The 15,958-nt window shown below is 35.5% G+C and overlaps 1 protein-coding gene across 1 annotated transcript; it reads left to right on the forward strand.

Moving 5' to 3' along the window:
* The first annotated feature begins 8,274 nt into the window (after window positions 1-8,274).
* LOC116209448 (rRNA-processing protein EFG1) lies at window positions 8,275-13,528 on the forward strand. Its single transcript, XM_031543091.1, has 8 exons — window positions 8,275-8,536; window positions 10,964-11,093; window positions 11,173-11,300; window positions 11,393-11,531; window positions 11,928-12,042; window positions 12,527-12,590; window positions 12,691-12,981; window positions 13,277-13,528. The coding sequence occupies exons 1-8, from the start codon at window positions 8,393-8,395 to the stop codon at window positions 13,280-13,282; spliced, it is 1,017 nt and encodes a 338-aa protein (XP_031398951.1). The 5' UTR covers window positions 8,275-8,392; the 3' UTR covers window positions 13,283-13,528.
* The last annotated feature ends 2,430 nt before the right edge of the window (window positions 13,529-15,958 follow it).

The raw sequence follows: 15,958 nt of genomic DNA on the forward strand, positions 1-15,958 counted from the left end.
GTCAAGAGGTTTTTTATACCTTTGCTACCTTAGAATTTAAGGTACTATCTGTAAGTACTTATATTGCCAGCACAACACCTATAAAAATTCATATGAATACTAAAAAATGAATAAAGTAAATCAATCTTAAAATGTTGTTTTACCAGTTGATAAACTTGTAAATTTATCGAACGATAAAAATAGGAAAAAAATAGTGAGCGATATATGGAGATATATTTGCTAAAAGAACAGTACAGTTAGTATTGTCTAAGGCCAAAATAAAATAACAATCCCATAAATTCTATTAACCTATGCTTATGCATTCTTTTAAATGATCATGGTTGGTTATCACATCAAAGTACGAGACATTTAAACAATTATATTTATGTAATCAAAAGAACAAAAACAGGACTTTAAATTTGTCTTTATTCGTAAAAGAATACATTCGTTAATCTAAATTGCAATAGTAGAAATATGATAAATTTCGATTAAATGAAGACATAATAGCTATGAAAATGAACCACGGTTGATAAAATTTTAGAAAGTTATCAATGGAGAAATTTTAAAACAAAATGAAAAATAAATTCCGCACAATACAGACTTACAGGCTAGCTATTTTATAATTATAATGATCCATATGATAATCAAACGTGGGTTGGTTAAGAATCATACCATATCATACTAATAACCTAAATCTCTTGTTCATATAAGACATGTGTCACCATCATGATTTTTTTTCTTTTTATTTTTTTTATTATTTGGCATAAATATAAAAAGGATGGATAACCAAAATCTCTTGTTCATATAAGACGTGTGTCCCTCTAATGAATTTTTTATTTTTATTTTTTATTATTATTTGCCATAAATATAAAACGGATGGAGATAGGTTTTTTTTTTCTTTTTATTTTCAAAAATAAATCAAAACCTTTTCTTCTTTTTTTTTTAAATTTTAATTTTAATTTTTATTAAATTTAAGTATAAAAATATTTCTTTCCGTGCGTACCACTTAATACTTGAAAGTCTTCTAGATCCGACTAATTTAAATTCGATCAAGCTCGACCCACTAATGGATAAACCTCTCTTGATTTTGAATGTCCTCTAATCACAAGATTTGCACCCAATGCCTTATCTAAAGATAACGAGCGCCAATTCACCTAAAATCAACCAATATTGATATAAATTTATTTCAATTTGCCACCAATTTAAATAGTCTCTTTTAATTTATAATTCTTTTCTTTTTTATGTGTACAACACTTACCTAAGGATAAAGAGTGCTAACTCATTTAAAACCAACCAATATTGATAAAAACCTATTTCAATTTGTCACCAACTTAAATGCTCTTTTAATTTGTGATTATTTTCTTTTTTATGTGTACCACATGATATTTAAAAAGTCCTCTAGATCCGATTAATCTTCACCCTACTAAAAGATTTATATAAAAATGATAATTCGCTATCATGATCTTATCATTATGGTGAGACCAATTATTTTGAAAAAAAATAGCTTCTTTCTCAAACTATTATATAAATTTACCTATTGTATACAATTTTCCCCCTTTTTTTAACGGCTACTATATGTATACAAATAATGTCACTATATAAAAGTATTGTCCCTATCATGGGGAAAATTACTTGAATGATACAAAACCTTTTAAGTTGTAACACGGACGGTATAAAATCTTTTTTTTTTTTTGTAACAATTTGATACAAAACGTATCAAATTGTTTCAATAAAGTATAATCCGTCAATTTCCGTCGATGCCGTTAGTAATTTTTGATGTGGCACGTGACGTGGCAAGCCTTATGACACTTGGTTGGATGCCGTTAAGAATATCTGATGTGGCACGTGACGTGGCAAGTCTTATGACACGTGGCTGAAAACTTTTAACATGATGTAACAAATGGGTACAAAACCTTATTAAGATGTAACAAATTCGTACAAAACTTTATTAAGATGTAACAAATGGGTACAAAACTTTATTAAGATATAACGAAATGGTACAAAACGTTTTGTATGATGTAACAAATTGATACAAATAGCGGAATAAAGGACAACTACACCTAATTAAAATAATAAAAGGGAAGATCTGTATTGAATGGTGCTGCGGGATCGATGCATATCCAACGATGGGAAGACCCATATTATAATAATATGGAATCATATTACCATGAGCGAAAAAAATATCTGGTAGTATGAATTTGCATCATAAATTTTGGTCCCTCTAGATTTCGAGAGAAGTACATAAGTTCGAAAGGAAATATTGGAAGAGAAAATAAAGGGATGATCTTTCATTTCAAAAATTTCTAACGTGGCATGTAACGATCTCGTCACTCGACCTGTCATGAAAAATGGCAAAATTCTCAAGCGACGAGATCGTTACGTGCCACGTTAGAAATTTTTGGAATGAAAAATCTTCCCTTTATTTTCTCTTCCAATATTTCCTTTCGAACTTATGTACTTCTCTCGAAATCTAGAGGGACCAAAATTTATGATAAAAATTCATACTACCAGATATTTTTTTCGCTCATAGTAATATGACTCCATATTATCGTAATACAGGTCTTCCTATCGTTAGATATGCATAGATCCCGCAGCACCATTCAATATGGATCTCCCCTTTTATTATTTTAATTAGGTGTAGTTGTCATTTGTTTCGCTATTTGTATCAATTTGTTACATCATATAAAACGTTTTGTACCATTTCGTTACATATTAATAAAGTTTTGTACCAATTTGTTACATCTTAATAAGGTTTTGTATCCATTTGTTACATCATGTTAAAAGTTTTTCAGCCACGTGTCATAAGACTTGCCACGTCACGTGCCACGTCAGATATTCTTAACGACATCCAGCTACGTGTCATAAGACTTACCACGTCAGAAATTACTAACGGCGTCGACGGGAATTGAAGGATTGTACTTGATTGAAACAATTTGATACGTTTTGTATCAAATTGTTACAAAAAAGAGATTTTGTACTGTCCGCGTTACAACTTAAAAGTTTTGTATCATTCAAGTAATTTTTCCCCTATCATGTATAGACTATTCTCATTCCCCCCTCCCCCAATATTTTAGGATTTGACACCATGCATATTACTAAATCTTCTCTATCTATATCTTTTTCTAGAAAATACACAAATATCCTATACTTGATATTTTCTAATAAATGTAATTGTATTTTCCTTTCTATCCGTATTATTTATTTTTACTCATAAGCTTTCCTCTTATATATTGTATCTTTTTATGATTTATACTTGTACACTTACTTTTTGGTGTTATAAGTAATACTTCTCTCCCCTATCCATATAAGAAGACCATGAAAAATGATTCCATTGTTAATTTATTTTTCAGAAAGTTATAGAACGTGAACATCTTCATTGTTTTAAAATACATAATGTTTTTCTTTACTTAATCTTACTATTCAAATTGCCTACGTACATCAATTTAATTGTAAAAAGATATTGTGTAATGGCGGTGAATGATTATGTTATATTATTTGTAATTTTTATTGGAATTGTCGTTAACATGGACACATGAGATGTTTGAGAATATCTTTGATGGCATGGTAGAAGATAAGTCTCTTGAAATTGAGACTGGATAATGTAAATTCCATAGAAATATTAATGATATTCGAAAAGGTAATGGTTAATAGAAAAATAAGTAATGCATAGAGAACTTACCGGGGAAATGGAAATGTTGAGGGTTCGAAATGATGGCGAGAGATAATGTAATGGAAACGAGTAAACGTTTGCTATAATCAATCCTTTCTATTAGCCTCTCCCGATTCTATCCAAACTCCAATTACCCCATCTAAACAGAAACGCAGCAGAAAAATTGGGATTCATGCATTCAACAGAGCATCTCCTTTGCTAATTAAAGAATTTTCGATATCTGGGAACCCTAACATGCCATAGTCGATCGAATATGGAGCTCACCGTCAACAGATTAATCAAATGAACAACAGTAAAACTGGTACGATTCTTCTAATAGGTAAAAATCATCGACATCTGAATCGGAAATCAATAGAGGAAGCAAGTAATCGAGCATAACAAATCATGAGAGAGAGAGAGATGGAGGAAAGGAGTGAGGGGGACCTGGTGACCTTGTTGTCCCCCTCGTCTTGGCTGATCTCGGCGAAGAAGCTCTTGAGTAGCAAATCCGAAGCTCTTCTTCTACTTCCTATCCCCCCCTCCGCGAACTGAGAACCTTTTGCTCTAAGCTTCTTTCGTTACGACTCTCTCCCTTTCTCTCTCTCTCTCTCTCTTCCCTCTGCCCGACTCTCTCCTATGCTACTCTCTCTCTCTTCCGCATCAATCTCCCAACAACGGATGGATGCCGGGCATCGTCAATTGGACCTGAGTCTTGTCGACACCGTCCTATCGAAGAGTGAGGCGACGATCCCAACTCTGGTCGTCAGAGGAGATTGGAGGATGGATTCGTAGTCAGCAGCGTCTGGTGGGGGAAGAGAGAGGATAGTCCCAAGAATGAAAGGCAAAGATCACTCTAGAATACGAAGAAACTGTGGAAAAGGAAAGAGAAAGCCGTGCTCGCATGCTTGAGAAACAAAGCCAAATAGTTTGATCCTCTAAGAACATAATATATAGAGGGAACACAAAAGGACATTGCATCACAAGTGTCAAAAAAAGGAAAGCTCTCACATCAATCCAAATCTATTTTAAATATACAAAATACATTTGCAAACTTAATTTCAAATCATTTGATATAATTTTTAGATCCTGCAGTAAAACCGAAAAAATTTCCTAGTCGTAAAGTAATTCGGTGTTTCTTCTTCTTAATTAAGAAATTCGAAGCGTAACTGTTATTATAAGGATTGAAAAACATAAATCAGAAAAAAAAAACTAAAGTAGAGAGTCATTATCCCAATATATTCAAGATTTTAATTTAAGAAATTAATTTTGCGAAAAATCAATATACCTAATAAATAAAATTCGAAAGTGAATTTTTTTTATAAATCCCGATTAATAAATCCGACGCTTCCTATATTAAATTTATTTCAACTAGGAAACAATGCCCGCACTTCGCCGCGAATCAAAAAATTACCTCAAATGATTTGTTAGATAGAAGTTATATTAATAAATTATTATTTCTTATAGAGTAAATTAATGATTTGGTCCTCGAGAGATACAAGTTACATCAAATCTAATCTCAAGAAATTTTTTATATCAAATTGAATCTCGAGAGATTAAGTTTACATCAAATCCAACCTTCCATCAGAATTCTGTCCAAAAGGTCAGACCTTGGTCCTGCCCAACTTGAAATTGAACGTCCTGATTGAAGCAATTAGGATGGTTTTTGAGGTGATTTATGATGAGAGGTTTGTGACGTTTGTTTATGGTGGGCGAGTCGGGATGGGCCACCACACTGCTGTTCGGTACCTAAAGGGCTTTGTAGCACTCGTTTCGGTACCTCATGAAATCAAACGACACTGTCCTAAAAGTGTTCTGGACGATCTGATCGTTCTCATTCTTCTCCTCGGTCCACATCGAGACCCCAAGATGTGTGGAGCTCAGACCTTCCTTATCAAAGGCAAATACTTGGCCTTCACGACACGGTATTAGAGGAATGGCATTCGATGGACCAGATCATATGCGCTGTGACTCCGATCACTGGAGAGCAACTGGAGCTCAAGGTCATTGACGGCGAGCTTTCCGTTCTCTGCTTTTTCCTTCGCAATTTGTTTCGAATCCTCCGAATGTGCTAGCGGAGGATTATCCACCTCCTCCGAAGGCAACGCGGGAGTCGAAGACTCTTCCTTCTTCGGGTTCACTAGTGCAGTACCTGGCTTCTTCTCGCCCTTCTTCCCTTCTTCCTTGGGCTTCTCTTCTTCCTTCTTAGCTTGTTTAGCCTTCGCCTCTGTCCTCTCTTCCTAAGCTTGACTTTGCCCTGGAAGGTGCTTCGCTTACCAGTCTTCTTGTCGTTGTAAAGTGGGGGGAGGGGAGAGAGAGAGGGAGGGAGGAGTGAGTGAGTGAGGGCGACTGATAGAGAGAAGAGATGATGTAAATACCAAATTGTTCAATCTCACGAGAATGCTACATCAGATGTAAAATGTTAGATTAGATTTTTCTATCCATTTTTGGATGGCATTCTGACGGAAGGTCGGATTTGATGTGCACTTAATCTCTCAATGTTCAATTTGATATAAAAAAATTCTTAAAGTCAGATTTGATGTAACTTTCATCTCTCGAGGACCAAATTATTAATTTACTCTTTTCTTGTACATGCTTAATTTTAAATAATTATAATATTTTAAAACAATAGATGTGAAATTCGATGGGTCTGTAAAAAATAAAACCCTTATAATAAATAATCATCATTATTATCTTGAAATATTATTATACGGGGTAGTATGAGATCCGTAGTAGGCGAGAAAATTACTCGCTTGATCAAGTATGCTACCAATCAATTTTTACCTCTTATTCTAGTGTGTGCTTCTAGAGGAGCACGTATCCAAGAAGGAAGTATGAGCTTGATGCAAATGGCTAAAATAGCTACTGCTTTATATGATTATCAATCAAACAAAAAGTTATTCTATGTATCTATCCTTATATCTCCTACTATTGGAGGGGTGATGAATTTTGTAAAAATCAAACATAAAAAATATTAAAACATAATATTGTGGTACCTTTTACGGATAAATTCAAATAAAAAGGGAAAAATATATTTTTTGTTAAAGTTGGTCTAACCATATTGATTGATTCATTTGGCTTGACAGATCAATCATATTATACTGCTACATTGTCGGCCGGGCTTTAAAAACACTAGATAAAAGAAGGAACTTAAAAAAAAAAGACACCCGAGATGAAAAGGTTCATCACTCATTTATAACAAAAAAAAAGGGAAATGTTCTCCACTAATAACTTAGAATTCGAAAAAAAAATATCGCACGTATCCTAATTCTTATATCTAGTACCTCTAATACGGAATTTCTTCTATTTTTCAAAATAAGAGGTGGGGAAGAATTTTTTGGAAATAGATAGTCTCACAATAACGATCGGATTATTTGACTTAGGTCGACCATATTATCTAGTACATTATTCGGATAAGAATCGTAAACGGAAAAGAAAGGGAGAAATTTTTGAAAGTCTTTTTTTTGTAATGTGGAAATAAATGGTCCGACTATAACGATCACATCATTTGGTTTAATTGGTTCACCGGATTACCTAGTACTTTATCCAGACCAAATTCAAAAACACTACATAAATGGGGAAATTAAAAAAAAAATGTCCTCGCTCGCCCCTAGGTCCCATAATGAGACCGCAATCATATCTTGTATAATCTAAATAAAAGTTGGGGAACCTAGCAAAAAAAAAAAGTTGGGGAAGAAGTTTTTGGAAATAAGTGGTATGACTATAATAACTAGATCATTTGGTCAATGGGTCAAGTAGATTATTTAATACCTCATTCGGGGCGAATTCAAAAATACTGAAGAATGGGAGAAATTTTTTAGAAAAAGTAAATTAAAATTTTTAATGAAAATGTGAAAACCGACTATAATAATCAAATCATTTGGCCAAATGAATTGGCCAGATTACCTGATACTTTTTCCGACTGAATTCAACTCGAAAACACTAAATAATGGGGAAAAAAGAAAGAAACTAAAGAAAAAAGAAAAATGAGTGGCGAGTGGGGAGTGGGGAGTGGGGAAAATATCCCCAGTCACCCCAGGTCCCATGTTTCATATCTGGTATAATTTTATTATCTAAAAAATTAGGGAAATAAAAGATTTTTCTCAAAAAAAAAAAATCAATTCGATCATAATGGGTTGGTGGATCATTCAGGTTGATGGTTTCAACTGATTTTATTGGTTAAACCTGACTCAACTAAGGTAATGGGTCTCAATTCAACTGGTCAGATTGGCGAGTCGAGCCGACAAAAGCACAGTTGTATCGAAGATATTGGTAAATGATAAGCCACGATGGGCCCATCAAAAGCACAGTGGTATCGTAGCAGGTCTGTGACACAAATAGGACGGACGCAAGATTTTGATTAAGACAAACGAGTTCTCAAAGGTCGAATAAGAAGGTCAATCTTAAAAATTAAGGGGGGCAAATATAAGTATTCTTATAAAATCAAAGTAAAATATATAACTTTTTTTATAACATCAAAATTTTAGGAGGTGGCTGCCCCGAGCCCCATCTTCCCATCCTGGCCACAATATCAATTCCGAAAGAAGACTAGAGTAGGCTTAGATGTCGGGGTAAAATTGGTTGACCCATTTGAGACAAAAAAAGAGCCTGAAGGAAACCCGAGACTGACCTGACCGACCCGCCCCGTATCGGCCCAGTCTCCTGCCCTGAAAATTTTCCGACACACGCCATAGATTAGCGCCTGGCGGAGAGGAGAGGGGTTAGATAAAGCAGAAGTACACTCTTGCTTCTGCAAATTGAAGGAGGATGGCCCACGGCGGGTACGGGAAACGGAGGGTTAAGCCGGCGGGTGGGCGGCGGTCGAAGGGGCCGGCGGTGGAGAAGAAGCCTAAACCTAAGACCGTCTCTCTCAAGAACCAGATTCGGTCCGTAGAACGCATGCTCCGCAAGGTAATCTGCCTCACGCCGGTCATGTTTTCCTTTGGCTCCATATTGCAAGCGCTTCGCAGTTGCTTTACTTTCCATTGTTAGGTTTGGTTTTGCAGTAGTTTTGTCTGTGAGCTTGAGCTAGCTTTTCTAGGTATACTGATGCTGCTGCTGCTTCGATTTTCGGATGCTTCTTCCTAGGTTTACCATTTTCCCTGATGGACAGAAGAAAATAGGCTGAAATTAGGCGGAAAGTTGTATTCTTGATTGTTGGTCCTCTTCCTCTTTCTGCTGCATGGTTAAGTGCCGGGATGGACCGGGGTCGGGGGCTGACAGGGGTGGTCGCGCCCCCTAAAAGTTTGATTCTATGGGGCAATTTGTATATTATTCTTCAATTTTTGATCAACTTACTGATGCTCTCTGCTCCCTAATTCGGACAATTTACCATCATATTAGCATTGGGCTGGCCAATTCATAAACCCTGGATCTGTCATTTGAGTGAGTCAATAAGATCATGACTTTTTAGCTTCTTATTAAATATGTATGTAAGGGTACAATAATGTATATGCAGCAGCTGTTTTGGCACACAAAGAAGAGGGTTAATTAAAACCATCAGGAGAAAAAGTTGAATTAGATTTCAGGGCCAGATAGTTAATTGTTCTACCCTAGAAGTAATGCTCTGATATATGAGATCTCGTGGTCATTTAACGGAGTCTTGGATCTACTGAAATGATGTAGGTTAGATGCTATCTTTCCAATACATGTGCTTTTCGACTTCCGCGCAACTTAGTTTATGTATCACTCTCGCTTTTATTCTTGTGCCCTTGTTAAACACCGAGCTATAATTCTTTTGTACAAGCATTTAAGCTGTATCTCAAGCTAAAGGGAGCCTCTTGTCGATTTTTGAACGCTCGGCGATCTTAATGCACCCCCTTGTTAAATAACATTTACCACCACTTTAAAATTTGTTTTCTCATCTAATCCCTACGTCGAAAGAGAGGGGTATCTTCTGTGCAATATGGAAAGTGAGCTTGTATAGTTAACTCAAAAGGTTGGTTGCTGGGAGCAGAATGAAATGTAATGGCACATTTCAGGTTTGATTTCCAAGACCCTTATGGCCTCTCGGGGGGTTCCTGTGGAGAGGGCTGGACTGGTTCACCTGGTCCCAGGGGCTTGTAGGGTACTCTTGGCCTAGGTAGCTGAATAATGAGATCCTTGACAACAAAGAAACTGTATATTACCACTGAAAGAAGCATAATTGACAAATGATGGGGCATTGATGGTTTATATCAGAGCATGTGCTGTTAGACCCAGTCACCTGACCGTTAATGTTCAAAAATTGTGTTATTAAAGTTTTAATTAGGCCCCTTATCCAGGAAAAAAGATTTTGTTTAGCCTCCATCCTTGTGAAGGGTGTCTACTATCATTCTGCAGCTTCATTGTGTTGAACCTGAGATCAGACCCTGTATATTATATTATATTATATTATTAAAAAAGCAGAGGAGCCTGTTCCTGTTGTATTCTAGACCCTGATCTGGCCCAGAAAAGGGCCTCTGACTTGTTTACTCTGAAATAGCATCTAGGGTTAAAACAACCCCTTTACTTTTCCATGAAGAATTTCTTCCCGTGAATGTAGTTATCATGGACAGTAAAATCAATTTGCAAAGTGGTCGCACTGATTCTGATTCTAAAATCAGAAATTGGAATAGTGAACTTTCACCTCTTAGGGAATATTACACCTTTGTGGGAAATCATACCATGACAACTCTAGAAGTACTTGTGAACTACTTTGTAGTTGAAGTTTCACTTTTTTTAGAACTTTAGCGCGCGTCTAATAAGTGCATAGATGTTTGTTGTGTTGGTATGAGTATCGAGATTAGTTGTTCCTTTTCCATTAGGGCAAGAATAAAAATTGAGAAGGAACAGCTTGCTTTACTGTTTTCTGTTAAATATAATATACATTTTTTATTCGTTTAGAACTATTTTGGATTTTAAAAATCATTTGCAATTTTGCTAGTAGGAGGATTTTTGTATTTGGGGAATAGTATTTGGTGGTGTTTTATTTTTAGTCCATTTGGATCATGGTCCCTAAGTGCATCGTTTGGTAGCTCCATGAAATCGGATTTTGTTGTTGAATTTTTCAAACCATAAGCACATGATTAAAAACTATTTATTCTGTTTGTAGATCGACTTCCTACTAAATTTTTTTCTAGTCACAGTCTTCAATCTTACTTGTATGCATAATGTTAATTTCAGTTACAAATGTTGTAATATCTTCTTATATGATCCGAACATCATATCAAGCACCTTGTTAGAGCAATTTATGGTTCTTCTGATGTAAAAGGCAAATGCTTTTCTTTGTTTTTTGTTTTTGTATGCTCTGCCTTTTGCTTTAATTTCAGAAGGAATTGAGGTATTTTATGGTTCTGATGTGACTGTTTTATTCTTAAGGATCTCCCTCCTGAAGTCAGAGAGGCTCAAGAAAAGAAGTTAGAAGGATTAAAGAAACAGCAGGAGATTCATACTCGTTTAGCTGTCGAAAAGAAGATATTTCTACGAGACAGAAAGATCAAATTTTTCGGTATAAGTTTTTATATATTGCAGCCAGTTGTCTAAAACATTCATTCTGGTGCTTGGCTCTCATTTATATGCTGTATCAGAGAGAAGGAAGATTGAAAGAAGAATACGACGACTTGAGAAAATGCAACGCAGTTCATCTGGTCCTGAACAGGATGCAGAGATCACTGAGCAGCTGGCTAAGTTGAAAGAAGATCTCGAATATGTTAGGGTATTATTTTTAGATTACGTGATCAACAGTAAATTTATGCAGTTTTGAGTGATGAGATCTGAGGAAATTTACTGCATCTATTTTATCTGCAGTTTTTTCCCAAGACAGAGAAATATGTATCTTTGTTTACTGGAGACGATGACTTGGAGGTGGTTGACCGGAGAAATGGGTTGCGTAAGCAGATCAAGGCGAACTTAATTGCTGCTGCAGCTAGCGGGAAGGATTTGGAAGGTAATTATTTCACTTCTGTCATCATGCCATGGTGGTAGTGCAAAGTATATCCTATAATCATTTAGCAATGTAATATAAAGCTGCCCACTTTGACTAACATCATCATATGGACCATTAGGATGATAAGCCTTGAAATTTGAATGTGATATAGCAAGTGACAAAGCTGGGCCAGTAGGGCCATTAGGATGGCTCCTTGGTGAGGCCCATTGGTAGTTTCTCTGTCAGGGGTCAGAAACTCGTATTGATTCTCCAGATTTTTCGTGTTTGTTGATCAGCTTGAGTGTATCTATGTTTCCATTGCTTGTCCTGATTCTCATGTTATTTTTTGTCCCAAGTTTTGTTTTACTCGCTGTCAAGGCTTATAGCTGATTTTTTGCTTTGTATTTATTCTAACAGAGACAGGCAGTGAAGATGATGGGCTTCTGGATCTAAGTGAAGATGATTTCTTTATGTCTGGAAGCTCAAGTGATGAAGCTGATGCAGATGATGAATGGACAGATAAGAGTGCAAGGTATGGCACACCAAGATGCTTAGAGTATCGGGGGTTAGGAATTTAGGTCTTTCATTTTAAGAGATCTGTTATCTGATTTCTGGTTATCTATTTTTCTTAAACGATGTACATTTCAATACACTTTTTATAATCCTGCAGTCTTATATATCGCTCTCCAATCAAATACATCTTTTATATATTTTCATCAAGTTTTTTTAAAGAAAATGAAAGAAACAGGTTTCCCAGAATCAACATCATTGACATATTCATCCGATAATTGTACTTGTTCAGTGCTGGATATTTTTGATGGATTCCTGTTCTGTGATTGCAAAGTAACTACAACACGCTTAATCACTTTTTTTGGTTAAACAGCTAAGTGATTTAAGCACGAGGATGTCTTATGATGCAAACTACTATCTCCGTTCTCTGAAATACCAAGCTTTGCTATAGGCTAAAACCCCGCTTACACTCTGAAACCTCTGAAGTTTTCCCTTTTGCTATCCAGGGAGCAGGCATCCAGTACTTCAGGAAAGGGGGCATCGGGCATGTCCAGTGATGAGAGAAATCAGGTTCATTTCTCTGAGTTAAATGCTGAAGTTTGTGACATTTTAAATCTATTAATTTCCCATTGGCTTTCTTAATTCCGTCTTTTTCTATTCGATCAAATAGAGGCAAACTTCTGCTAGAGCTCTGATGCCTCCACCACGGCCATCAAATAAGTCAGTTTCGAATTCTTTTCGTGGTAAATCGAGGTTTGGTCCTTCCTCGAGCAGAAACTCATCGAGCAATCAGGCTGACGTGTCTACTTCTGCCAGCAACACCTCAAATAGCAGGGGCATCTCTTTTAATGCTCGGGAATCATCAAACTCGAGGATAGGAGGTCATGCTAGCAATTTGAGTTCCAACTCTGATGCTCACAAACCAAGAAGAAAGAGAAGGCCGAAGAAGAAAAAGCAGCAGGTGAGATTTACTAAGTACTATTCTGACAGCAACTTAATTTTCTTCTTAAAATTGGTTTTGAAAACTGTCATCTGTTTCGGAATAACAAATGCTTCCTCTCTTGAATAGTTACCTTCAAGTTCCGGAAATTATATTCCTTTTAATTGCCAAAAACTGTCTGATTATGTTGATTTCTTGTGTGAAGAACATATTCAAATTCCAACATTTTACTCTGGCAATTTGGTTTGGCAAATGATTGTCCACAAATACTTTATTCCACCATCATCCTTACGTATAATCCAAACGTTTCATGCAGGCATGATTTTGAGGCAATTTAACAGCTCAAACTGACTTTCTTGGTGAGTCGTTTGCACCAAATATCCTTAATAGTTTTTTCTAGCTCATACTGTGGCAAAGACCATCTGTAATCTGTTTAGAATTCTGTGGTTTGACTATCAAAAAGCTTTCTGTATATTGAATGTTGATCATGATTTTATGTTTTTCAAGAAAAAGGGTTTCTCTCGAACGTTAAATGTCTTCTCACTGGACATTTATTGCTGTTCACTTATCTCATGCTTCTCAATTTCGTTTATTTCTTTAACTGAGGCAACGGAGGGAAACGTAGTTCACAGAGGGAACTAGACCTAGAAGGAAGTATTATTATCTGTCTTTTACCATCGGAAATTCGTTTACTAGCCCTAGAAGGAAGTATTATCTGTCTTTTACCATCGGAATTTGTAGGTGAATCTCCCTCTGAACGTCTTGTTGAAGTAATAGTTGTGGGTTCATATTTTTGTTTCCTGTAACTCTTACCGGTTCTTAGTGACACACCGCGTATTGTCCTGAGGAGTTATGTAGAATTTGGTCTTATTCAATACTCTGTCCTGTCGATGATGCCGACCTCAAAGTCTGCACAATAAAAATTTCGCCATTACATCCTACTAGATTGACCTGAACAGGGCATTCGACATGGCACCTGGTAGCTAAGTATATGACTAGCATAGGCAAGCTCGGTGGCATCTACTCTACCGAAATTCCGTCTTAATCCTAATGCTGGATGACATCTCCCAGTGGTAACTCTTTAATAGCCTTATGGAGAATGTGCCAAATCCGTGTTCTTAGCAAGCATAGGACTCCATTCCTGAAAAGAAGCTAAGAGATTGATCAAATTCTTTATATCCATTATCACCATGATGGAGTCGTCACGAATTTATAAAATATTTCATGATACAGATTTATGATGTATTGTTCATATGCATATAAATTTATTCGTTCATTTAGTGCTTGCGGAAAACACCCATACAGTTCCGTTAAAAAGCAGTAATACCTCTCATTTTTTGAAATACCAGATACTTACTCGTGCCAGTCGCGGACTACTGTATTTTCTCTTTTTGTACTTTTAAAATCTCCAAAAAAATTTATAATTAATTTTTATAAATTTTGATTGTGATATGCAAGTAGTTTGTAGTATTCATTAATAAAATGAGTCAAAAATTTAAAAAGAAAAAATGACTGAGTAGGAGATTAATGCGAGGGGAGGGAGAATAGTTTAAAAAAGCGAGAGAATTGTGGGAATGATACTTATTCAGTATTTAAAGGGTACACAAAGTTACTAAATTGTCCTTAATTTTGTGGCTAGTAATTAATTATGTTATTTTAATGTGGGTAAAATCGGCAAGAGAATGTTATAGCAACTTCCACTCTTCTCCAATCAATGTATCTATAGATCTATAATCTATAAATACAAAATTACAAACTTTTGAGTATCGGGAGTGAGAGTACTAATTTTCATATTCTTGCAACTTTTTTAACTTCATGTTATTTTAATAATTTATTATACTATATTATATTCTTTACTAGTTTATTGGACCCATGCGTTGCATGGATTTTATAATGGAAAATTTTATTACAAAAGTTTAAATATGAAATATTTGGTATGAATTTACGGTTTATATTAGTATGTAAAGTGGCATGTCATAAATTTAGACTTTTAATAGAAGAAAATATGTCAAATATATATTACAAATTTTTAAAGAAGGAATTCATTTATACATCATTGCATTTTTTAATTTAATTTATAAGAAAAATTAATTAAAACTTTGAATACTTTTAAATAAAATCATTAATTTTATTTTATGAAAGAATAATATTCTTATAAAAAACTTTTAACTTTATTATCAGCTTATGCACTTTTATTATAACTAATATTCAATATATTGAGTTTTATAAATTTAAATACTTTTAGTTAAAATGACCCACGATCGTCCTCGCCTAGGGCAATGGTGGCCGGCGGCCCTCGTTGCCCCTTTCCTTTTTCAACTTGCATAGGCCCTAAAAAAAAGGAAAAAAATTCAATGGAAGAGTTCAAAAATATGATATAAAGTGAGGGGCATTTGTGTCTTTTTATATATAATAATATCCCAATTCACGCTTAACCCACTTCACATTGGGGTTAGTTGCTTGATACTTTTATTATCCCCTCCCAAACCTAATCCGATCAGCACCAAACATAGAATTAGGATTTTAGAAGTGCGATCGGCGTACCAAACATTGCCTTAGGGATTAGAGATAGGAATTTAGGGTTAAAAGAAGTGAAAAAGACACTTTTGGCGCTTTGGCTATTTTAGTCCTAAATCTTTATCTTTTGCCATTCTCGTCCTTAACCTTACAATTTGTGCCACTTTTGCCACGTTGTCCATTTTATTAGTTAAAAAGCACCTTTTTTTTGAAAATAACATTTTAAAATATTTTTCTATTTGTAAAGTATTAAAAATTACAAATAATAAAAAATCTGAAATTTAAAGAAAAAATTTGGGGGTAGCACAGTGGTGGGGCCTCAGGCCTCCCCCATCGACAACTGCCCCCATGAGAGGTCACTAGAGAAAAAACTTAAAGGAAAAAAACTTGAGGGCAGCCCTGCGGTAGGGGCTCCCCCGCCGATAGCTGCACCTCCAAGGATAGTCGCTGGAGGCTTCTGACAACTCCCGCAACCTCCCAT

The sequence above is a fragment of the Punica granatum genome, chromosome 5 (assembly GCF_007655135.1).
Source record: "Punica granatum isolate Tunisia-2019 chromosome 5, ASM765513v2, whole genome shotgun sequence".
NCBI classification, from domain to species: Eukaryota; Viridiplantae; Streptophyta; class Magnoliopsida; order Myrtales; family Lythraceae; genus Punica; species Punica granatum.

What these genes read in the sequence shown, in the direction of transcription:
- LOC116209448 (XM_031543091.1), top strand. Translation starts at nt 8,393, where the DNA reads ATGGCCCACGGCGGGTACGGGAAACGGAGGGTTAAGCCGGCGGGTGGG. An exon ending in TGGACAGATAAGAGTGCAAG is followed by an intron (nt 12,043 to 12,526) that starts GTATGGCACACC and finishes TTTGCTATCCAG; the next exon opens with GGAGCAGGCATCCAGTACTT. An exon ending in CCAGTGATGAGAGAAATCAG is followed by an intron (nt 12,591 to 12,690) that starts GTTCATTTCTCT and finishes TCGATCAAATAG; the next exon opens with AGGCAAACTTCTGCTAGAGC.